Genomic DNA, 22301 nt, shown 5'->3' on the forward strand with positions numbered 1-22301 from the left:
GCCGACCGGTGTGCCGTCAAGACGAGGAGAACTACGCTTTGATCCCGGAACAAAGAATATGATTGGTCCGGTTGCCACGCGACCCTGCCCGCGGGGCCCCAGGTTGGTTATTCAGCCACCCCCACACGGATCCTAATTTCCCCCGCCTTGTATCCCAGGGCTCCCTTACTTTGACTTAGGGCCACTTGACCTTGACCTGGTTATACGACCATGTGAACTTTGATTGCTATTGAATCTCGTTCCAGTGGAGGTCTATCACCTGTCTTGCTCTGGTTGATCTGTCAATACCAGCCATTTCCCGCGTGCCTCCACTTGCTCATCTTGATCCTTCCTGGACAGCTGGCGCACGTTCCGTCCAATCAAGATATCCTTCTCATGATGACAGCGGAGAATCAGCAGAGGCAACATCCCTTGGAATGCACCGGGGCAAGCTTCTTTAGCTTCCTCCACTGCTGATCGGACGGCATGAACCAGTGATCCTCAGCACCATACTCCACAGCTGATCATACTGGCGACAAATGCTCAGTTGAGTAACCTGAAAGAAGGTTTACTACATTACGAGCAATGTTAGGAAGAGGTATGAAAGTGGTGCGCTACTATTTTTTTTTTTGAAAACGGCCCCGCTTCACTGGCTTAACGACGGTTCCGTAATACTCCCCTCTCGCATCATAAAAAAGATCAGAGTGGCAAGGCTTCCGGAATACCGTCGCTATTATTGGTTAATCGCGGTCATGACCAAGTACGCCTCCACAACTCGGAATACCGGTCCCATTTCCGCCAAATTGGCCGTACACTGATGCTGATGCTAACGCTGCCCTCTAGAGTGCTGCGCCTGGACGCAGATCACCTGACTTTCTCCCTTGGCACCACGCTTGGCAGCCCCTTCGTTCCCCTGACTAGAGACAGACTCCATACTCCGCCTTGTCTCACCTCCTCGCGGGTGGATGCTAAGTGTGCCTTAGGCGCCGGGCAACCACCCAACCGGCAACTATCATGTGACTTTTCTTGAAGGAGAGCGTTCTCCGTGCCTCCACCCAGAATCTTGTCACTCCTGCTTCAACACAGCTTGGTTCCACCTGATCGACGATGATTTGTCCACTGTTGGTTCGAGTTTGTTTTACCGGTTTTTGATTGTCGTAATCACGTTCCACTCAAATGTCTCGTCAGGCACCATCATTCATGACTCTCCACCGGCCAGCTGCTCTCCCTAGTGATCATCCTCAAGGTTTGGTACATACGGACATGCCCGTCCGTGACCGTCTTCCTCCACCTCTCAAGTCGTCTGTTGGTCATTTTCCCAATCTTTCTTCTGCGTGGTTGTCGCTTTCCCGTCATTTTCTCCAGGCTAAGACACATGCTTGTCTTATTGGCTGATCTCGCCGATAATTCCTCCAACGCATGTCCGCCAATCGTATTCGCGCTGCTTTATCGGACCGTAGGAACATCGTCTGTCTTGCCATATGGAGAAAGGCTCTTCCCGTGCTTGCGGTCTACCTTCTGCTATGTGGCTCGTTGACCTCCCGTATAAGAAGCGGGCTCATGATGGGTATCTCCACCATCATTCTTTGCCCGTGACAAGAAGATGGTAGTATCTCCACCATCTTGTGGTACTTCGGGACAATGACCCGCTGTGCATGGGATTGGGCATCAGATATGACCTCTGGATCTCTACTTTGGGCGCCAACGGGTCGTATGACGACAAGATGCTCGTAAGTCCACCATTAGCCATCATATTGGAGCAAAGAATTGCCGTACTGAGCTGGCTTCCGATATTTCACTGAAGCGCCCACAATCCCAGAGCAGATCAAATCCATATCTCCACCGTTAGCCCGCATGCCGAGCCGGTCGGGACAATGACCTGCCATACTTCTCTAGACCTCCATTTTAGTGCTCGTGACAGGCAACGGTCCATCACTGGACCGAATCGAAATACATTCCCAGTAATGGAGTATGCAAGGTACTGGTCCCTCCACCTGCCTCTGGTTGTTCACCTGCCTGGCCGTCCGACACGCGCTATGCGGCTCGGTCAGATTCTTGTCCAAGTCGCCAAACCTGCCTGAACGTGGGTGAGGAGGTGGAGTCGCAGAGCCGCGGTTGCCGCACCCTGGCACCACAAGGGCAGGTGGGCGGTACTGCTAACGTGTACTTTCACGCTCCCTCGCGCACCGTCGTCCTCCTTCGTTCGGTCTTCAGCCCAGATTGGCCTCCGTGGCCGCGCGCTGAGAGGCCTCCTCCACTTTAAAAAGCTTCAGCGCACGCGATTATAGATGAACTGACCAGTTATTCAGTTCATATGTGAATGGTGTTGTCATGTCCACATTCTTCAATCCGTTGATTGTCAGGCTTCGGGTTCATGACCTGCTTGGCTTCTTTCCCCCATTATCGATGGACGGGTGTTATGGGAGCCACCTGTCGAAAAGAACCACCTGTGCCTGAGATATGCATCTCACAATTAGGAGATGGAGTAGTAGCAGCCGAGAAAGGGAGCAGGGCTGAGATTGTGTATGGATTGGTCCGATCAAGGGCTGGATTTCCATCACAGCCTTGATTTTTTTTCCAACTATGCTTCATGATCGAAAAAACGAAAGGTAAGGTAGGGTTATCAGTGGCAGTGCAAAATTTGTTGTTCATTTTGCCACTCTATCTCGTCGTGACTGTCACAAGCGCCCATGTCCAATATCGACCGAAGACGCATTACAGGCCCCGACCGCTCTACCCCTCCCTCATTCCCCTCATCTCAATATAGTAAACGTACACGGGAACCTGCTGCTATCCGGCCTATCTGTGAGTTCTCTCCTACCGCTCACCGTAAACCAGCTAACTAGCCTGCGTTGACAGTCCTACATACCGGACTTGTACCCGCCGCTTCTGGATCAGCATACCTCGAATCCCCTCCCCTCAAGCTCGTCGTATCCGTCTATGGTCCACGTCAACAAAAGCCCTCTACCTCATCTGCATCAGGGGTCTTACCGTCTCTGTCGTCTTCTGCTTACTCCGAAAAGGGCACCCTGAGTGTTTCACTAAAGTTTGCGCCTTTTGCTACGAGGGTCAGGAAGGCACCTCTGAAGGAAACAGAAGATCGCGAGATCTCGCTACGAGTCCGCGCTGCCCTCGCACCAGCGGTCCTCCTCGAACGATACCCGAAGTCCTCAATAGACGTGTACATCCATGTTCTCGAGTCTGATCAAGGACAAGGCGACGCATTGGTGTGCGCTGCGATAACAGCTGCGAGTGCAGCACTCGCTCATGCGGGAGTGGAGATGAGAGGATTGGTAGTGGGGTGTGCGGCTGCCCGGGTGGGCGGTGTGACATACTTGGACCCAGAGGGGGAGACCGGAGAGACGGTGAAAGGAGGTGTGGGAGTGGGCTGCTTGCCTGCCCTTGGGAGTTTGACTGGGATTTGGCAGTGGGGAGAGTTGAGCGTGGAGGAGGTTGAACAGGTGAGCGTTCTCCTTCTATGTCCTTCCCTGTCCCTTTCCCTCCAATTTTCAGTCCACATTGCAGTCCACCATCACTCACCTTGTTACACTCCCCTTCTATCACTCCTGTTGCACATATCTGACTCCCCCCCTACTAGATGGTAGATGCCTGCCTAACAAAATGTGACGAGATCCACCACCTGGTCGTCAACGTCCTCCTCTCAAGTGCCAAGCGTCAACTAGAGAAGAACCAGCCGCCATCCCAACTTCCTGCATAGCCTCCAGTTGGGCAAGCGCCGCCTATACCATACCCATCCATACCTGCCGTCTAGATCTATGTCTACAGTATTATGGCTCTGTCGTGCCGTGTTACCTTCCGTCCCTCTCCGGCATCCCCATCCCCGTCTTCCTATCCTCCGTCACCTCAAACATGATCTGCCCACCCACCCCTCTCCCCTCAAGCACATTATAGTCTTCCTCACCTAGAGGGAGGAGACACTGCTGTCTCCAGTTCTTGGGAGTCATGGTCGCTACGAGGGAGGAGAAGGCTTGGAATGTGCATAGCTCAGGCCGGTTGGGGTAATGTGCACCCACAGGGGCGCATGCGGGCAGGGACAGAGAGCGGTTCTGATATCGCGCCCGGACGTCTGCGTTGAAGGTAATGAGATATGACGGTGTAATAATGGTAGAGTTAGACATACAGTACTGAGGTTTAGCGCTGCTGAACAGCCTTCGGCCCTCGTCCCGCCTGAATAGCTCAAAGATGATGCTGCTCGTAAAGTCCGGCCATTTGCCATCGAACACACCCATGCTGATAAGCATTGTGGCAAGTGTAGTGTCGTGTGTGGAAAGGATACGGAGCTTGATCGGATCCGAAGGCGAAGCGATCTTGGTGGACATCACCTTCTGGAGATCGGAGAAGACACGCCCGCTTCCGAGTGTGCGGATCTCCGGGTGTCGGTCTGCGCAAATATATGAGCCAGCATCTCGGATGGCATGAGAAAATGTGAAGACGCACACCCGCCAAACCATTCTGCTACCACCGCACTTTCCTGGATCCATCATCAGCAAGGCCCTGTGTTGATTTGTGCAACGAAAGCGCACCATCAGTCGCATCACTTCCGGTTCTCGGAATTCGGGTGGGACGGGAATCCCGTGGGCGTGTGCGGATTTAACCGTATCCAAGAGGCCCGAGAGCTTGGGATGGCCATTCTACCAACACATGAAAGATGAGGCAGGTTGTGGCCTGAGAATGGCCGAGTGACGTACGAGTCTCACAGGCCGACCATCGATATATTTTGACAGCTTCTCATCGAGCACCTTGAGCTGCTCATCTATATGGGGCTCCACCGCTGTATGCACAAAATGAGTTCCGGTTTTTCGGGGATAGCAGTCTCATGCACCTTTCGCCCACACCTCGCGGAACAATCTAAACCGTTCACACGTCATATTTTGCATCAGATCCTCGTCTGCCTGGAACCTGACCAGTATCCTCGGACTCGGTGCGGCCAGCTCTCCTGCCGGATGTTGCCACGGCGGATAGAGGTGGGAGATGATGTGTTGTAAGGTGGCGATAGTCCGGGGCATGTCGGTGCTGCGGAAGTAGGCGGACTCGGGAAGGTAGAAAGGGGGGAGAAAGCCAAGTCTGAGGAGTGAGCCGTTGGCGAGTGTTCTGGCAGAGGTGGTGATGGGAATAGAAGAATTTATACGCACTTGTCGACGTAGAGGGCTCGTAGCGATGACCCAAACAGGCTTGTAGAGACGACGCCCTTGTCTGTGAGCTGGCCGAACCCGCTGCCGATCCTCAAAGGTCAGTCCGCGCCATTCTGGTACTAGGAAGCAAGCTTACCAGGCATGCTCCATCCCATCAAATTCATGACCAGCTTCATCCCGCCCTCTTGGAACCTCTGCGACCCGCTCCATCTTGACGAGCCCTACGCCATGCCAGTCCTTCCCAAGTGGTGAGAGGACCTCTGCACGGGGATCGGGCCTGCGCTGGAGGATGTTGGCGTAGGTAAGAAAAGACGTGCGACAGAGTGGCCATAACGGTGGGATGTATTCTGCTAGTCGGGGATGTACGGGAGTGCGCTCGCCTGCTGGAAGTGAGTATATAAGGGATTTGGGTGCACATCCCAACGCACCGTGCCGTACGTAGACGTGCAGCTGCTCCAGCCTCAGGTCACTCGGTGCATATTCATAAGCGTCGACGTCGAGCGCCATCTTAGAATCTTCTGCAGCTGTGCGCTGGACGGTGGCCATGGTAAAACGACGGTCGACGACCAGGTGGAGGACTAAGGCGTAACAATGACAGCGTCGCCGGACAACTTCCTTCCATTCCTCAGTTGCCGGGCTTATCTCCGACAGAAGAAATCTCCGGCCCGATGAAAAGCCGAGGAGGACCCTGACGAGCACTTGGTTTTGACCATCAACAAAAATGGCCGCTCCTCTCTCAAAGGCTGAATCTTCATACCTTTCCACAGGACTGCTCCTCTCAGAGCGTGCAGATGGACGCTCTCTCCTCGACTATAGGCCTATAACTCTTGCTACTGGCGTTGTTCCCAGCGCGAATGGCAGTGCGCGTGCAAGAGTAGGGGACACGGACGTCTTGGTGGCGGTCAAGTTGGACGCGGTGAGGTTAGATGACGTGGTTGACGGAGACGACGAGAGGCAGGAAGGAAAAGCGCAGTTCGTTTGCTCTGTTGAATGGTGCGTTTTATTTTTCCCTAGTTTCCTCCACTTGAATGCCAATCACACACTCCCATCCAGCTCCCCGTCAGCCCTACCACACCTTCCGACAGACACGCTCCCCGACCTTTCCTCCGACCTTACCACCCTTCTTTCGTACTACCTTTCTCTCCCTTCCCTTCTTCCTCTCCGACAGCTCCTCATAGTCCCTCGTCGTCGGGCATGGCAACTCTCCGTCGACGCGCTGCTCCTTTCCTATGGCGGGAACGTCACCGACGTCCTTTTTGCCGCTGTTCGGGCTGCACTGTGGGATTTACGAGTGCCTAAAACAAGAAACTTCGTTTACGATACGCCAGATGCAGCGGATAGCGCGCTCGGGCCTGGGTTAGGGGGGTTCAGGATAGAGCGGGCCGGAGTGCTAGATCATGCTCGTGGATTACGCCGACCTGAAGCAGCAGATTTCGAGCTGGAGGATGGGTCGGACGAGGGAGTGCCACTAGAGGGGCGTGAGCTCCTCCCTGTCTGCATCACCTTGAATCTTGTATGTCTCAGTGTCCCTCTTTTCATTTCACGTGGGACGAATGTCTGAACTCCTCTCAGTTAACTCCGATATTTTACCTGGACGCCCTCCCCGCTGAAGAGGCATGCACCCCCTGCCGCGTCATTCTCTTCGTTCGACCCTCGGGGGCCCTATGCGGCCTTCACAGGGTAGGAGACTCGGAGATCATGCCAGCAGAGCTCAAACAAGTGTTACACGTGCGTGCGTTTCTTCAGGCCGACACAGGATGCTGACATGTGCTGCTCAGGAGGCTGTGAAGCACGGCCAGGAATTAGCGAAGGCACTGAATGACCGACTGAGGGATCCGAAAATCGCATCTTTGGGTTCAAATTTAGGGGCGTTCAGTTGAAAGTGGAAAGCACTCCGTGCATGCTCTTGGTGTGACTCATGAGGAGTGCCGAAGGGTGGTCATCGCGTCTGATTTCCTTAGGATTGCACGTACCACTCGTGCTGTATCATTAGATCGTGCCAGTTAGCCATAATCACAGATGACTTATCTGGAGGCTTTCAGAAAGCCCCAGAGGTAATCCGATGGCAGAAAACATAACAAGTATACATGCGAGCGTCAAACAAAAGACAAGAAAGAGCACCAGCCCACATCCTCTTCATCCCCCTAATTCCTCCTGAAAAAGTTCTTACTTCCACTCCGTACACCCGTTCGTCTCTTCGTCCTACCCCCGCGTCCAATGTCCCTGTCCTCCTCCTCACCAGCGCCTTTCTGCAGCCCCGCACCAAACATTTCGGGCTTCTTCCCCTTCGCTTTGCCATGTTGCTGCCCTCTTCCGCCCTTCTCTGCTCCAGAAGAAGAGGGGATGAAGGACATCTCCAGCCCTCCGTCGGCTGTCGCGCGGGCGTTCGAAACAGCCGGACCCCGGCTCACAACCTGACGAGCCTTCGGGGTGTGAGAGGAGGAAGTGCGCCGGAGCTGGCCGAGGGTTGCGCCCGTGTCTGATGTGCGAGAAGTGCCGAAGCGGGAGAAAGACGAGACGAGTCGGCGTCCAGAGGAGGGCCGTGATGAGGTTTTGGCGATGGGGTTGGTAGAGGTGGCTTTGATTTGTTCTTTTTGTCGGGCTGGAGGATAATCTACGGAAGAAGAGATTAGCATGCTGTTGGATGCAGCGTAAACAATGATCTATGCAGACCTTCTTCACTGCTCTCCTCGCTCATGTCTACATCATCATCTCCGTCCTCGGGAGCCTCTTCCTCTGACTCGCTCTCGTCTTCATCACGACGGAACTTCTTTGGTAAAATTGATGCAAGTTTTGCAGCGAGGTGAAATAGCACTCACCGCCTTCTGAGCCGCAGTCGACGGGTTAATAAGTGTGAACTCGCGGCTGTTCTCATCGATCTCATACTCAGGATTCTCGAACAGCTCCTTAAACCTCGGGTCACTGGCCAACTCCCCTTTCTCCGGCTTGCCACCTTCCGTCTTCGCCTTCCGTGCCGCCTTCTCCTCGCTCTTTCGCAATCTCTCTGCCAGCGATTTGTTCACTTTCACTCCTGGGATGTCCTTCCGCGCCCGGATGCGCGTATCGGCCAACTTTTCCAGTTTCTCTTGGACGAGTCGTTCCCGGTGCTCTGCATACGCGTAGGGGTTCGCAATCAACCGCGCGGTACTGTACAGCTCAGCGGAGACGAAGTATCCATGCATGTACGGCTTCAGCGCCGGAGTACCGACAAGATGGTCTAGACCAAGGGAAGAGAGTTCCGATCGTTCAACAAATTTGAAGTCCTCGTATACGTTCCGCGTCGACTGTTCCTCCATTTCTTCGGTGATGTTGTCTAGGAAGGAACACCACTTGAGCGCAGGCCCTAGTTGAGGAATATACAGGGTTGTCATTTGGATGCCCTCATTTGCGAGCATCAACAGGCCCGAGCCGGGGAGGTGATGTACGTGGTTGATATCGTTCGCAGGGGTAACAGAGGTGAAGTTCGTGCCAGGCTTATTTGATGTTCAGCTTGTATGGCATAGCATGGGCTTGTAACTCACGGTATTGCGATCCCATATCTTCAACACTTTTTTATCAGCACTCACGACCAAGTTCTCGCTGGCCATCTTATGTCCTCCCTCAATCCAAGCCACGCTTTGCACCGGTAGTCCATAGCCCTGATCCTTCATCGCATATGGCTTATCTGAACGGAGATCGTAGAGCAATGTGTGTCCAGATGATGTGCCCACCGCCAGATTGAGCCCATCCATCCGAGAGGACAGGGCAGTAACGGCGGGGTCGGTGTCCATTCCGGTGCTCCCCAATCCGCCTGTTGGAAGCAACTGGGAGAGCGGTATTCGTAGTATGCCAACACGAGACCGAGAACGAGGATCCCAGAACTGGACAGTACCATTGCCGGATGTTCCAAACGCGAACAGCTGGTGGGCAGGGTTGATGTCGATCGCGTTCACTCCTTCGAAGTCTGCCCCGCCTTCGCTGAGATCAAGCGGCATCATAAATCGTCCTTCATCCAGGTTCAGTCGAAAAACATCGGATCCACTGCCTCCTGCAAGGAGATCACACGACGCGCTGTGATACGCGATAGCGCGGCCAAACCGCGGTATGCGTGTTCGGTAGTAAAAGCCCGATTGGTTATGCAGCTCAATTGTGCGATCACTTTGAAGGTGCGCGGTTTTCGTCCAGTCGTCCGATAGAATCTGGTTGTACCATAAGATATGTGTGTTGGTAAATAATTTGTAATGAAGGCGTACCAAGAAATCGACATTCTCCGCCTCTGAATGCCTCTCAAACTTGAGGGCGAGCTGATCCAAATCAAACACCCTCATCTGAGGTTTATATGTCCCCGTCGCTACCGCAAAGTGTCCATCTCTAGTCGTGCGTATCCGGTTGCTAGCCTCAGGAAACTCGAAGTGCTGGACGAGCTCGATTGTGCCCTCGATGTGCTCTGTGCGTGTGCGCTTGCTACCGTTTTGTTGGCGCTTGCGGGTGAGCCAGTCAGGTAGTGCGGATGACGAAGCAGAAGGGGCGCCATTAACTGTGTATACTTTTACGGAGCTTGAGTCAATTGCAGATGCCATAGGAGGCAGAGAAATGGAATGAGAAGGGTGTTGCCTGAGGATGATTTCTCACAAACAACACCGTGTGATTCCTCTTTCCAAATTTTGTTCCCGTTGCGTAATTTCATTAAACACCGCCACTAGAGGCTGTGTGGATCATATCAATGGACTGGAATGATAACGCATCACCGCGGGAATGGACTGACTTCGCGTAGAATTCCGGTGGAATTCACAAGCGGATATTCTGACAAGTGCCAGGCTAGTCCTTATTTATTCCCACAACCGTTTTCATATGATTTCTGAGGTAATACGCTGGTTTCATCTTCAGACTCGACTTCTACTTGCATTTCCGACTTAGGCGCCGGCGAAAATGACGCTCCGTTGTTTGCCACGTCGATTGAGACCCTCTCTCATGCCCTCCACAATAATAACCGCCACCAGCGCCAGCCAAACCCCTGAGAGTCCCTCTGAGTCGACGTTAATCATCATCAAGCGCTTTGTTACCCTCTCCTTCCGATACCCTCCATCCATACCCCTTCTCCCCTTCCTCTACCCATGGATCCCGTTCAGATACTCACCCTCATCGCCGAGTGCTCTGGCGTACCAGGACTCTCAGCAGCCGCAAACCTACTCGAGCAGATATACCTAAACGTACAGCAGGTTAAGCTGCATCAGGTGGGCGTCTGTGCGGCGACGTCATCTGGGGCCCGCTAACATGTCTGGAATCGCTAGGACGACTGCAAGAATCTCAGAGACCGATGTGTCACACTGATCATCAATCTGAATGAGAGTTTGCCGGGGTTGGAAGGTACACGGATGTCAGCAGCGATCGACGAAGTGACTTTGTACGTCCTATCGCCTGCATTTTGTGGTCCCCGGTGACACGCATATGAAGTGTACTCCAGCGTGTGGCAAAGAAAACAAGGGAATGGAAGGATCGTGGCTTCATACGGCAGTTTATCCGGAACGACAGCTTTGGAAATGATATCGTTCGGTTGAATTCCCAGCTGGACACGTCAATCCAAAAGTTCCAGGTCCGCATTGTCCTCCCTCGAACAGCAGCATAAGCTGACGACACGACGATACAGAATACCACCATGGTGCATATTGTGAAAGAAGAAGGGGTGCACACGCAGCTTCTGCTGCAACTCATCAGCCGTGCGGAGAACGTCGAGGCGCTTGTGCAGGAGATCAAGGCCAACAGGGTGACCAAGGAGCAGACAGAGGATCTAATGGAGTCACTCCAGCAGGTGCGTCTATGGACTATCACGTGACCGGTGGGTAATGCCTGTTTCCCAGGATCTATCTCGCATGCAAGTCAGTAGTCCGCAGAAAGTCGTGCTTGGCAAAGGCTTATCCGCCGTGTCCGAAGCCTCGGGTGACCTGCCGCCGCTGGTGGATCTCACCGGCCAGGTACGTAAGACTGACCCGCAGTCTGTGGGCGGTGGTAGCTCTTCCGACGTCTGGAAGGGCGTGGCGTGGGAGACGAGGCGCGTTGCGATCAAGGGGCTAAGAGATCACAAGGCGACGCCAGAGCGTATTCAGGTGGGTGCCTGCATCCTAATCAGCAGAGCGAATATGCTGATACTGCTCTAGCGACTCGTGAAAGAAGCAGAACTATGGCGCAACCTCAAGCATGACAACGTTCTTCCTTGCTTCGGTCTCGCGAGAGATCAGTGTCCTACTATTGCACTGGTCTCCCCGTGGATGGAAAACCAGAGCTCGGTGAACTATATCCAGAAGAACCCGGGTTGTGATAGACGCCGAATTGTAAGTGCTTCGATGGCCTGAAATGGGACTCAGCTGATCATAAGCGCTCTAGCTTCGCGGCACGGCCAGAGGACTGGAATACTTGCATCGTAATAGCGTGGTGCATGGTGACCTTCGCGGAGTGCGTTTGATTCGTCGCCCAAGTCTTGCTTTGTCTGATACGCAACCTCCAGAGCAACATCCTCATTGACGGGAACGGCGACGCGAAGATATGCGATTTTGGTCTAGCAGCTGTCGGATCGGACAATATCGGCTCGACCTCGATTGCGGCAACTGCGGCTCGGTGGATGGCTCCGGAGATGATGAGCGGGCAGGTATTGCCTGGTGCTCCCAGTGATGTGTTCAGCTTCGGGCGTACTATTCTTGAGGTGAATGCTTCTGCTTTCTGATACGTTCTGATATAACTCACGATGTACGATGCAGATCATGACTGGCAAGAAGCCCTTTGCGGAAATGCGCAACGCCTTCCAGATCGTGACTGACGTGTGTGCGAGGAAGAACCCCAGGCAGCCGATGGAGCCAGAGGTCATCGCCCGCGGTCTCAATGACGACGTGTGGAAGTTTTGCTTGCGATGCTGGCAGTTCCAGCCCGAGGCCCGGCCGGGGATGCAGCAGGTATTACAGGAAACTGAGTCGCTCCTTTGGGCTCCATGATCATCCCCTCTGGTACATATGGAAGAACAGCGTGCTTTGTTTCTGTTTGGTGAATTGGCAAGTCTTTGCCTGTGTATCATTGCCCGCATACATGTTTAGTTAGCCATCTGTCCGATTGATAGTAAAATGACAGTGTTCAAATAAGACAATATGCTCTTGAGCTCATTTTATCCGTAACTCCGACAGCCACTCGCAATTGGTTCCGTTCAACCTTGGAGAACCCTTCTTCAACGACCACAACGAAGAAATTGCGTACCGTCACCGATGTCTACCACAGACCGAAAGCGCAAGTGGGACCAACCGGGGGATGAGGATACACCGTACAAGATTCCGAAGAGGGAAAGCGCTCCTGCCGTAAATGACGAGGAAACGGAGGGGCCAAAATCAGCCGAGGCGGCGTCTGCAGCGGTGCACGCATGTTGCTTTGATCATTGTGTCCGGGCTAATGCAGCTATCAGGCCGCTATTGCTGCAAAAATTGCTGCACAATTCTCTGGAGGAGGGGGTGGGGCAGCTGCAGCTATTCACGACCCATTTGACGGCGAATTCACGAAGAATATCGAGATCAACGATCTGCGCAATCGGTATGTGCTCACGAAAGGTACCACCCAGCAGGAGGTAGGGCGCGTCTAGCTCCTATATTCTACGACTGACATGTAGAGCAGATTTCTGTTGAAACGGGTGCATCGGTTACAACTAAGGGAACGTGGTATCCCGACAAGACGAAAGCTAGCGAGCGCGATCCGCCGTTGTACCTCCACGTGTCAGCCAAGACGAAGGAGTCTTTGGACCGGGCAGTGGCCAAAATTGATGAGCTGATGAACCAGGAATTGGGTCCTCTTGTAGAAGATCGTCGACGGGATGAACGTCGTGAAAGGGTATTACAGATCGTGACCATTGCCAGGAGTCTCCTAAACTGAGTTCTGCACAGAGAAAATGGCCGGAAGAGAAGTTGCCCATCGGACTGGCTGTCTTACGCAACTTCAATGTGCGTGCCAAGGTAGTCGGCCCTGCTGGAGCGTTCGTCAAGTACATTCAGCAAGAGACCCAGACCCGTGTTCAGATCAAGGGACAGGGAAGTGGCTTCTACGAGACCGAGACTGGACAGGAGTCCGACGAACCCATGCATATCCACTTGACGTGTGTTACGCTGATCTCTTATAGAACCTATATTGTCTGACAAGATTCTCCGCAGGGGCCCAGATGAGGGACAACTAGCTCGCGCGAAGGAGCTCGCAGAGGACCTCCTTATAGTCGTCCGGGAAGAGCATGCAAAGGCACAGACCGCTCTGAACCAGCAACAGATAGGCCAAATGGGCTATTATCCGGTATGTCATACAATACTCACATTCATATAGTGGTGTCTAAGCATCCGTAGCAGCAGCAAGGGTATGGGGCCGGCTACCCGCCCCCGCCGTCGGACGCACCTCCCCCTCCTCCGGACGCACCTCCTCCCCCTCCCCCAGAGGATGGCGCCCCACCCCCGCCACCTGGTGCTCCTCCAGCAGCGCCTCCACCCCCGGATGGCATGGCTGGTGCCGCCGCCACCGCTGGTGCACCTGCCCAAGGTTCACAGGACTACACTGCCTATTGGTACGCGTATTTTATCTCATTTGAGCTAACGCTGACCCGCGAGTAGGGCCTCCCTTGGTTACGATGTCAACTCGGAGCAGTTCAAGCAGTGGCAGGCTCAGCAGCAACAGCAATATGCTCAGTACTATGCCCAGTATGGCACAGCGCCCACCGGCCAGCAGCCTCCATCATGATAGTTGCACGTCCAGATGTGGTACCTGTCACAGGGTGCTATATTGTATGATAGTGTAGCTCTGGTAATACAAGTTGGGGTATTTGCTTCTCACGTTTATACACGAGCAGCCTTCGCTCTCATTATGCCCATTGCAGCACCGTCTCTACATCAATTATCCCGGCACCAAGGTGAGAATGCCACCCTGTCAGCAGGCATGATAAGTGGCTATATGCGGAAGAAACAAAACACATCTTACCTCTTCAACGACGGCTGACCTTTCTAGCCTTCCAAACTCCCTGATCATCTTTTTCTTATCCCATTCCCCGTTCTTCAACTCCGAGGCCAAGACGCCTGCCTCATAATTTCTCCTAAGTCCCTTCTCCGCCTGCCGTGTCTTCCTTTCCTGTTCCTCCAGCATATCTTCAAATCACTGGTCGTACCTGGAGAGACATGCCCACACCTCGCTCTTTGATTTTCGCAACGGGGATCGGCGAGAGAGACCGGTTCGAGACACGGTTGAGGTGGATCTTAGGCGGATCGTGATGGATTTGAGGATGACGGGATGCTGTGGCACAACGGGTATTGACCATACTCGGGGCGGGGACGTGCCGGATACTAGCAAAGCCTGGTGTTTTCACCGTCACTCATGACGGATGTTTTCCGAAGAACTTGAGTTTACCCAATATCGCAAAAGTCTCCTCTGGCTGGCAATCGACACTCCAAAATTATGTTTCACGGCAAGCCCATCTGTGTTGTTTGATTCTTTCTTCGGTTCCATCCTCCGCCTCGTATGCAGTTCCAGAATACTGTCCAGTGAGGGCAAAACGGACGAGTGTGTGAGATCGCAACTTGTTGAATCTCTGGAAATAGCCTCCCGTGATCGATCGGTTGATCTCTGGAGATGGCTTGATTCTTGATGGTCTTCCTTCTGTTCGGTATGAGTGCTCGTCGCGCAGTCGTTGGACTCCCATTTCCCTCCGTTTGGGCCTCCCAATCTTCCAGCTCCTCCAAGTCCTCTTCCGCCAGCCGCAACAACTCCTCAGCTCTTCTTACTGCCCATTCTTTCGCTGTCATGCTCTTTTGTAGTTTTGGACCGGTTGGAGGGGCTTCGAGTGTAAGCAGATAGGCACAAGCGATAGTGCCGGAGCGGCCCTTTCCCGCTGGGTCCCGTTCACTTAATATATGCCGACCAGATGAATAGGATCTCGCACCTTTGCAGTGAACAACAATCACTCTGTCTGGGTCGCCTAGCAACCAAGCTTGCATCTCCCTCACCGCGAGGGCAAGTAATGCCAGGGGAGGGGCGTGGTGGTCGGGAAACGGGTAGCGGGAAACACGTCCGCCGAAGAAGGCGGGATCGTAGGCATTCTCTGTGACCGGACAGCTAATAGATAAATATTCCAGGAGAACATAAGCGAGGGTAAGTGGAGTATAGACATGAACCAACGCATAAGTTGAATATCCAATACTTGTCGGCATGTCGATGCTCGAGGAACTTGCGAACGTCATGTCGCGAATTGCGATACATTGCAACCATCCCGGCAGCAGGGAAACCCATTATCATTACCCTATCTGTGCTGTATTGATGTAAGTAATGATGGCTCAAGGACAAGGACGCATGATTACAGATAGACAAGGTCCAGGTCGACGTTGAGCGTTTTGTCTTTGAAGCGCGCCTTGCTCCCAGACACTACAGTGATGTCAGGTGTGAGGTCTTCGATGCAAAGTGGTTGACTCGCCAACTCTTCTAGCGAAACTAGACATATCCCCCTGGCTCCGAGAGAGCGTGGAATATACGGGGACTGAGAATGACAGAAGAAAGGGGTATCAGTCAACGCAGGACGCGTTGAAGGCGTTCATAACAAAACGGCCCCAGTTGGCATGTACCTCGGGGTTCCATTCCGCCGAAGACGCGCTGTTCCCTCCATGCGAAACCCGGACCGATCGATGTGACCTGCCTCTGGAGGGCGTGCTGTATATAACTATCTCGCCTGGTGTGAGCGACAGCAACGCATTCGACATACGAATGGCCGACGCGCAGTATGAACCTACCCCGAGCATTCCGGTGAGCGAGCTCTTCAGCTTGAAGGGACAAGTTGCCCTCGTCACTGGGGGCACGCGAGGTAACATGGCAGATGAGATAAGACATTCGTGTGATAGGCTGAGTTAGTCGCCTTTAGGAATCGGTGAAGCTTGTGCGATCGCTCTTGCTGAAGTGGGGGCATCGATCTGCCTCGCCCAGCGTAATCCTGCTCACACCACCGTGCAAGACAAGATCCGCACTCTAAACGTGCGATGCGAGATCCTGCCTTGCGACCTGGGAGACTTGGAAGCGGTCAAAACTTTGTTCGACAGGGCGCTGGAGCTGATGGGAGGAGAGATACACATCTTGTTCAACTGCGGGGGAATGCAATATCGTGCGCCAGCAGTGGACTTTCCTGAGGAGAAATGGGATGAAATCATCAATGTCAACCTCAAGTCGCTCTTCTTGGTGTCTCAAGCCGCAGGTCGCCACATGGTTCCCCGTCACCGAGGTAAGATCATCAACATCGCGTCATTGACGACATTTATTGGTGGGGTCAGCATCCCTGCATATGCCTCCTCTAAGGGGGCAGTTGGGCAGCTCACCAAGGCACTCAGGAATGAGTGGTCGAGGCACAATGTACAAGTGAACGCAATCGCCCCGGGCTACATCGCCACGGAAATGTATGCAGCTCTCGGTTTTGGGTGACGAGATATTGATATGGATCACGCAGCAACGCCGATCTTCGGGCTGACGAAACTCAATTCCGTCAACTTTCGGAGCGCATTCCCGCCGGCCGATGGGGCACTCCTGCCGATTTCGCTGGCCCGACTGTATTCCTCGCGAGTGCAGCGAGCCAATACATATCTGGAGAGGTGATGGTTGTTGATGGGGTGAGTTGTGTTCCTTTTGTGGGGCTCGTGAGGTTCTGACTGGTGAAACAGGGATTTTTGGGTCGTTGAAGAGCGGATATGTCTGTTGTTCAGGAACGAATTGAGATTTTAACGTGTGTAGATCCGTGGGATCTGAACATTGTTCTTTGGATAGAATTTAAGGGACAGAGATATGATGGCCTAAACATAGGCACAAGCTGTGCTAGTGATGAAACGCGGGATCGATCATGGCCAGCCCCCTTCTGACATCATTCACTAGTACCTCCAAAAATGGGCAGCGTATGTCCCACTTCTCATTTGGAAAGAGGAGTATGACAACTTTGGTGAGGTATGACACCCACGAGCTTCAAGACAATATATCCTATTCTACCGTCATCGACAACGACCATAACTCAATGCCTGAGTTCAAAATACTCGACGACTCGGACCCCCCATGGTACTCTAAACAACGCCTATGGCATAGGGCAACAGCGTTTGCAACTGTATGTCCGCTGCTAGCATCCGTCATCGCGCCTCTCAGTATCCTTCTTGACATTCCTGCCCTCGCTGTACGTGATCTAATACCTGGTCTGGTATTCAAGCTCTGACCGTGGTCATCTAGCAAACCTGGTACAGCTCGAACGGCCAGCCCTTACCCGACCCTACCGCTTCACTCGTGCTCTCTGGCTTCTCCCTCGCCTTTTCCATCATTGCCGACTCCCTCCTTCTCGTCCGCTTCCTCGTATGGGAGCAGTATTGGCGTCTTGCCACCCATGTCTCCACCATCTGCTGGATCGTGAAATGGTGCATTGGGCTCAGCAACCTGATCGTATTCGGGATCCTGAGCAGGAATTCACCCCAGTACTCATACCGTGAAGGCTTTTGGGCCGCGTGAGGATCTTATTGTTGTATGTGTTAGGAAGCGACTGACATTCGTCCAGAGTCGTTGCCTTCATAATGTGCTCGATTGTGACCTTCCTTCTCCTCTGGCACTGGGGTTTCACAGTCTCGAAAACTGCCGAGGCATACTCTCGAAGGGTCAGGCGACACGGCCGCCATTTCATGCTGCACAACCTTTCCTTCACGATTATCGTCGGCGGAACAGCAGGAATCATGTCCCGGCTGGAAGGTTGGACGTATTTGCAGAGCATCTATTGTGTGTGCTCCGTCTCTTCTCAAAGCATCCCTGCTAATCCCCCGCAGTCAGTGTGGAAACCTTCACCACGATCGGCTTTGGCGATTTTCACCCCACCACCACCGCCACGCGGATCATCATGTTTCCTCTAGCTCTAATTGGTATCGCCGAGCTCACCGCCCTGATCGGTATCCTCATCACCTTCTTCTCCAACTTGCATAAAGAGCGTCTCGCACGCACTCGTCACAAATTCGAGCGTGAGCGGCGTTTAGCGCAGAAGGAACAAGCAGACCCGAGATCGTTGGAGGCGGAGATCCAGTTCCTGGAAGAGCTGCATAAAAAACGGAGCTGGAGAGATCATGCAACCGAGCTCGGGTGGAGCATGGGCGCATTCTTCACATTTTGGGTCACAGGAGCGGCGATATTCTCGAGAATTGAGGGATGGACTTACGGCGTGGGGTGAGTGCGTACATCTGCAGAAGGGAATCCTGCTTACCTCCTATTTAGGTTGTATTTCGTTTATGTCTTCTTCTTTGTCATTGGATACGGCGACGTCCGTGAGTGGGGTATCTATTCCGGGTGTATGACAAATTGACTCTCCCAAGATCCTCAAACAGCCGCGGGGCGCACTGTTTTCATTGTATTCGCACTGTTGGCTGTGTAAGCATTGGGCCATATCATGTCCCGTGCAGTGACTGAGTCCCATTCGTTCCAGACCAGTGATGACATCTTTCGCCGTCCAGACAGTCGCAGGGATCTTCTCTCGCATCTCCGAAGGCCAGCCGGACAAGAACCTGAAGCGTAAAGCTTGGGAAGATCCCGGGAAATGGAAAGCGCCTGATGAGGAAACCATTACCCCCAAAGAGAAAGATGTCGTTTCTCACGCGGAGTACGTGTCTTGGAAAAGAAATGATTTGGAGAAGCGGTTTGGGCCGGAGGAAGGTACCGGACCACGGCAGAGACCCGAAAATGGAGATGTCAGTCATGTGAAGAATGGGCGTAACCCCTCCCCTGCCTCGAACATAATTCTGGACGAAACCGTCGGGCATGAAGAGAAGGGCATGGACCGTGTACCGAGCGAAGGAAACCTCTCAATGTTATCCAGCCCAGCCAGCGCTCCTCCAGAAGAGACAGAAGAGACGGGCGAACCCCCGGTTCCAATTCCGGGCGATGATGCTGATTCATCTGAGTCCGTGTCCGAGATGGCGGACGAAGATCGCGAGCTGACCATTCAGCTGCTCGACACTGCTGCTGAATTAGAACGCGTAGCTCGACGGCTGCTCATCAACGCCCTTCCCCAAGACTCCAGTGCTCAGATCCTTCTCCGAGCTGACTGGCATGTCCAGTTGCAGGAGATGCGTGCGGTCTTGCATGAAGAAGCGGATAAGGCTGCTGATCAGCAAGCAGAGCGGGATCCGATGAACGCGAACGCACCGCACATGGATGAAGATGCGCATAGGGCGATGAGGGAGCGGGTGGACAGAGAAGCCGAGCTGGTGCTCCAGCCCCTTGCAGGGAGAGAGCTGATGAGGGCAATTGGGAGGTATCGGGAGTGTTTTGCATCCATGCTTGTCCTGGGGAGTCGGCTTAGAAAGCTGAAGGTCCGTTGCCAGTCATCCCATTCTAAACAATCTCACCACTAATGTACGACAGGGTCGTGAACAATTCTTGTTTGAACGTCGAAAGGCGATTGAAGAGGACGCACTGTAGCATCAGAGGTTATTTGCAATTGTTTCGGACTCACACACAGTCTCGTATTGCATCAGCACGCTCAAGTGTATTATACCGCACTCTCAAGTACAACCATTCTAATAACTCTAATGAAACTACAATCACGTGCAGTTCTCGCTTAGTCAGCATCCGCGTCAGAAGGAGAGTCTTATAACTCTTCCCCTTTGTCTTTCTTCCCCCCAATCTCATCATCATCCATCTCTATAAACTTCGCAAGCTCGGCAAAGTACCGAGCTTCTTCACATTGCTCCTTAGCGTCAGATGCGGTCCGGACCAAGGTTATCGCCGCCAATCTCCAGGAAGTATTGTAAGGGTACGATGCAGTGGATTTATGCGGCCTTAGCGTCCCTGCCTTTTAAATACCATGAAAATCGAATAGTGCAAGCCGTTTGGTACAAATCACCCACATCTTGGTGCACCTGGAAGTTCTGATTTGGACGACGCGACGCGTTCACTTTTCGGTAATGGCTAGTGCTTTCGTTCCTGTTCCTGTGCCCATCCTTGGTGCACCGCTGGATCCCTCGTCTATCGATGAAGACTCCGTGGCTCAGGACTGGCTAGCTCGATTCTCTGATGCGCTTGCTAGTATTGCTTCTACAGATTCGTCCCTATCGCGCTTCTTTGTCAGCTCTTGTGATGCTTGGTGGAAAGATCACCTTGCTCTGACTTGGGCGCACCGCACCGCACGATGCATGTCGACTATTGACACGCTCTTCGGCAAAGCGATTGAGAGCCGAAAGCCTCGCGAATTTCAGCTGGTCTCGGCTACTGTAATTTCAATGGGACCACAGATTGGCTATATTCAAGTGATGTTCAAGTTTACTACGACTGTAGCCAAATGCTCGGGAATCGTGAAGCTGGTACCGGAGCAAGGCGAATGGAAGGCGTGGACGATCTTCACCAAGATGGACGACTTGCTTGATCATACCCGTGATCTGTCGAAACTCGATTCCCCTGATAAGACCACGGAGGTACCGAATGAGGTTGAAGTGCTTATTTTTGGGGCGGGTCAGGCAGGCCGTGCGTACATGAAAGGATGCTAATGAATTAGGGAATAACTATTTTGCTTAGTACAAGTTGCCGCCAATCTCCGTGCTTTGGGGATGTCGACCTTAGTAGTCGAGAGGGGTGACAGAGTTGGGGATCACTGGCGTGGTCGTTATGACACCCTCAGGTTGCATCTATCCAAGGACTACAGCGAGTTATCCCTAATGCTTGCTATATCCTCACACTCATTTCCGACAGGTCAATTAGCTTACCGGCCTTGGCCTGCAGACTTTCCGTATTATCCAAGCTTGTATGAGGTTGCTGATGGCTTGGAGAGCTACTCCAAGTCTACGCATCTTAACATCCTGACTTCATCTTGCGCTATTCAAGCGACCTATTCGGAAGAAGCACACAAGTGGACGGTCGATATCCTTTCCCAAGATGGAACGAAGAAGAAGATGTATGCCGATCAACTTGTATTTGCGACCGGCGTAAACGGAGCAACCCCCTCCGTACCATACGTCGCTGGGGAGGCAGACTATCAAGGCACGGTCATTCATTCCTCGGCGTATAAGGATGCAAGCCATTGGAAAAACAAGAAAGCCATTGTCATCGGTGCAGCTGCGTCAGGTGCGCGAGCCCTCCCCCAGTGGGCCCGTCATGCTGAGTATCTCAGGTCATGACATTGCCCAAGATCTTTGCAACAACGGGACCGAAGTCACACTAGTTCAACGGAGCCCGACTATGGTGCTCTCCATTTCGGATGTGAAGGCTTTCTATGGGCGTAAAATTGTTCTATGAGTTGCTCCTGAATAGGCCTAAACACGGAACAGGTGTCTTCCGACCGGATGGTCCCCCACTTGAGATCGCGGATTTGATCTGGGAATCTACACCTATCCCCGTCAGTCGAACTCTCAGCCGACGTGCGCTCAAGAGTGAAGCGCTAGAGTAAGTTTCGGGGGTGGCTTCTGTATCGAGTTTCAACTCACATGTATGTCTGGTCAGCAAGAAATATGAGGCATTGAGAAAGGCTGGCTTCTTGGTTGCGGATCTGGATCCAATGGATGCGGTGTATAACAGAGGAGGTGGATAGAAATCCATTCGTCAAAATGATTGCAGGCTGATCTCTTGCTCAGGTGGACATTACATTGATGTCGGCGGATCCGACCTGTGAGTGTGTTCAAACCGAACTAGCTTGTGTTCTTGACACAGTATGACAGCATCATCGATGGTAAAATCAAAATGAAAGCTGGCGTTCCGATCACCCACTTCACGACTGACGGCTTGGCATTCGACGATGGGACGACCCTGGACGCAGATCTCGTCGTATTTGCTACCGGATACAATCTGCAAAGCATGAGCCAGGCGGCGCGGAAAATTGTGGGCGACGAAATTGGGACGAAATTGAAGGACGTTTGGGGCTTGGATGCCGAGAACCACCTGAGGGCCATGCATCGGAACAGCGGTCGTACTTAGTTGCATGTTCGCTGCCATTTTTCGGACCTGATGCATGTTCAGACCCTCGCCTCTGGTACGCTGGTGGAGACTTTGGCATGTCCCGGTATTGTAGGTTAAACAGGTTCTAGAGGGAAGCATGCACTGAGCGTGAACAGATGCCAAGATACTTGCTCTCCAAGTGCTGGCTACAGCCAAAGGACTCCTCACGAACCGCCTAGAAGACTAATACAATTTGATATCTCTTAGTAGGGGCAA

At 53.0% G+C, this 22301-nt stretch overlaps 10 protein-coding genes across 10 annotated transcripts; 7 read left to right on the forward strand and 3 right to left on the reverse strand.

Annotated features, from left to right (window-relative positions):
- Positions 1-2672: 2672 nt before the first annotated feature.
- Positions 2673-3434, forward strand: DACRYDRAFT_44042 (ribosomal protein S5 domain 2-like protein; the record flags this gene model as incomplete). Its single annotated transcript, XM_040774553.1, has 2 exons — positions 2673-2784; positions 2839-3434. Coding segments are annotated over 2 exons (708 nt in total), but the record flags the coding sequence as incomplete, so codon positions are not given.
- Positions 3435-3458: 24 nt separating this feature from the next.
- Positions 3459-5686, reverse strand: DACRYDRAFT_82482 (phosphoglycerate mutase-like protein). The gene is made up of 9 exons (XM_040776571.1): positions 5561-5686; positions 5269-5512; positions 5133-5213; positions 4823-5064; positions 4689-4771; positions 4524-4631; positions 4438-4471; positions 4121-4381; positions 3459-4066 (listed from the first exon to the last, which is right to left on the reverse strand). The coding sequence occupies exons 1-9, from the start codon at positions 5676-5678 to the stop codon at positions 3789-3791; spliced, it is 1449 nt and encodes a 482-aa protein (XP_040626243.1). The 5' UTR covers positions 5679-5686; the 3' UTR covers positions 3459-3788.
- Positions 5687-5853: 167 nt separating this feature from the next.
- Positions 5854-7012, forward strand: DACRYDRAFT_110063 (ribosomal protein S5 domain 2-like protein; the record flags this gene model as incomplete). The annotated part of the gene is made up of 4 exons (XM_040768990.1): positions 5854-6125; positions 6186-6645; positions 6705-6860; positions 6911-7012. The coding sequence occupies 4 exons, from the start codon at positions 5854-5856 to the stop codon at positions 7010-7012; spliced, it is 990 nt and encodes a 329-aa protein (XP_040626244.1).
- Positions 7013-7276: 264 nt separating this feature from the next.
- DACRYDRAFT_82487 (WD40 repeat-like protein) lies at positions 7277-9691 on the reverse strand (the record flags this gene model as incomplete). Its single annotated transcript, XM_040776572.1, has 5 exons — positions 7277-7746; positions 7806-7902; positions 7952-8605; positions 8654-9310; positions 9365-9691. The coding sequence occupies 5 exons, from the start codon at positions 9689-9691 to the stop codon at positions 7277-7279; spliced, it is 2205 nt and encodes a 734-aa protein (XP_040626245.1).
- Positions 9692-10971: 1280 nt separating this feature from the next.
- Positions 10972-12094, forward strand: DACRYDRAFT_82489 (kinase-like protein; the record flags this gene model as incomplete). Its single annotated transcript, XM_040776573.1, has 5 exons — positions 10972-11215; positions 11267-11440; positions 11493-11561; positions 11614-11808; positions 11864-12094. The coding sequence occupies exons 1-5, from the start codon at positions 10982-10984 to the stop codon at positions 12092-12094; spliced, it is 903 nt and encodes a 300-aa protein (XP_040626246.1). The 5' UTR covers positions 10972-10981.
- Positions 12095-12358: 264 nt separating this feature from the next.
- On the forward strand, positions 12359-13859 carry DACRYDRAFT_82492 (uncharacterized protein; the record flags this gene model as incomplete). Its single annotated transcript, XM_040776574.1, has 7 exons — positions 12359-12502; positions 12553-12711; positions 12759-12971; positions 13025-13233; positions 13289-13421; positions 13472-13686; positions 13733-13859. 7 exons carry the CDS (start codon positions 12359-12361, stop codon positions 13857-13859), a joined length of 1200 nt encoding a protein of 399 aa, XP_040626247.1.
- Positions 13860-13939: 80 nt separating this feature from the next.
- On the reverse strand, positions 13940-15738 carry DACRYDRAFT_118087 (uncharacterized protein). Its single transcript, XM_040770520.1, has 8 exons — positions 15580-15738; positions 15467-15530; positions 15288-15417; positions 15052-15224; positions 14671-15000; positions 14281-14465; positions 14097-14225; positions 13940-14042 (listed from the first exon to the last, which is right to left on the reverse strand). The coding sequence occupies exons 3-8, from the start codon at positions 15347-15349 to the stop codon at positions 14013-14015; spliced, it is 909 nt and encodes a 302-aa protein (XP_040626248.1). The 5' UTR covers positions 15350-15417; positions 15467-15530; positions 15580-15738; the 3' UTR covers positions 13940-14012.
- Positions 15739-15866: 128 nt separating this feature from the next.
- On the forward strand, positions 15867-16825 carry DACRYDRAFT_90457 (NADP-binding protein; the record flags this gene model as incomplete). Its single annotated transcript, XM_040776954.1, has 4 exons — positions 15867-15963; positions 16021-16546; positions 16597-16756; positions 16808-16825. The coding sequence occupies 4 exons, from the start codon at positions 15867-15869 to the stop codon at positions 16823-16825; spliced, it is 801 nt and encodes a 266-aa protein (XP_040626249.1).
- A 326-nt stretch (positions 16826-17151) lies between these two features.
- Positions 17152-19580, forward strand: DACRYDRAFT_110069 (voltage-gated potassium channel; the record flags this gene model as incomplete). The annotated part of the gene is made up of 8 exons (XM_040768991.1): positions 17152-17304; positions 17358-17626; positions 17677-17891; positions 17939-18329; positions 18378-18427; positions 18476-18530; positions 18586-19471; positions 19524-19580. The coding sequence occupies 8 exons, from the start codon at positions 17152-17154 to the stop codon at positions 19578-19580; spliced, it is 2076 nt and encodes a 691-aa protein (XP_040626250.1).
- A 485-nt stretch (positions 19581-20065) lies between these two features.
- DACRYDRAFT_118088 (FAD/NADP-binding domain-containing protein) lies at positions 20066-22296 on the forward strand (the record flags this gene model as incomplete). Its single annotated transcript, XM_040770521.1, has 9 exons — positions 20066-20621; positions 20673-21218; positions 21265-21372; positions 21422-21536; positions 21594-21673; positions 21725-21758; positions 21809-22056; positions 22107-22154; positions 22202-22296. The coding sequence occupies 9 exons, from the start codon at positions 20066-20068 to the stop codon at positions 22270-22272; spliced, it is 1806 nt and encodes a 601-aa protein (XP_040626251.1). The 3' UTR covers positions 22273-22296.
- Positions 22297-22301: the final 5 nt, after the last annotated feature.

Source organism: Dacryopinax primogenitus (assembly GCF_000292625.1).
Source record: "Dacryopinax primogenitus strain DJM-731 SS1 chromosome Unknown DACRYscaffold_16, whole genome shotgun sequence".
Lineage (NCBI taxonomy): Eukaryota > Fungi > Basidiomycota > Dacrymycetes > Dacrymycetales > Dacrymycetaceae > Dacryopinax > Dacryopinax primogenitus.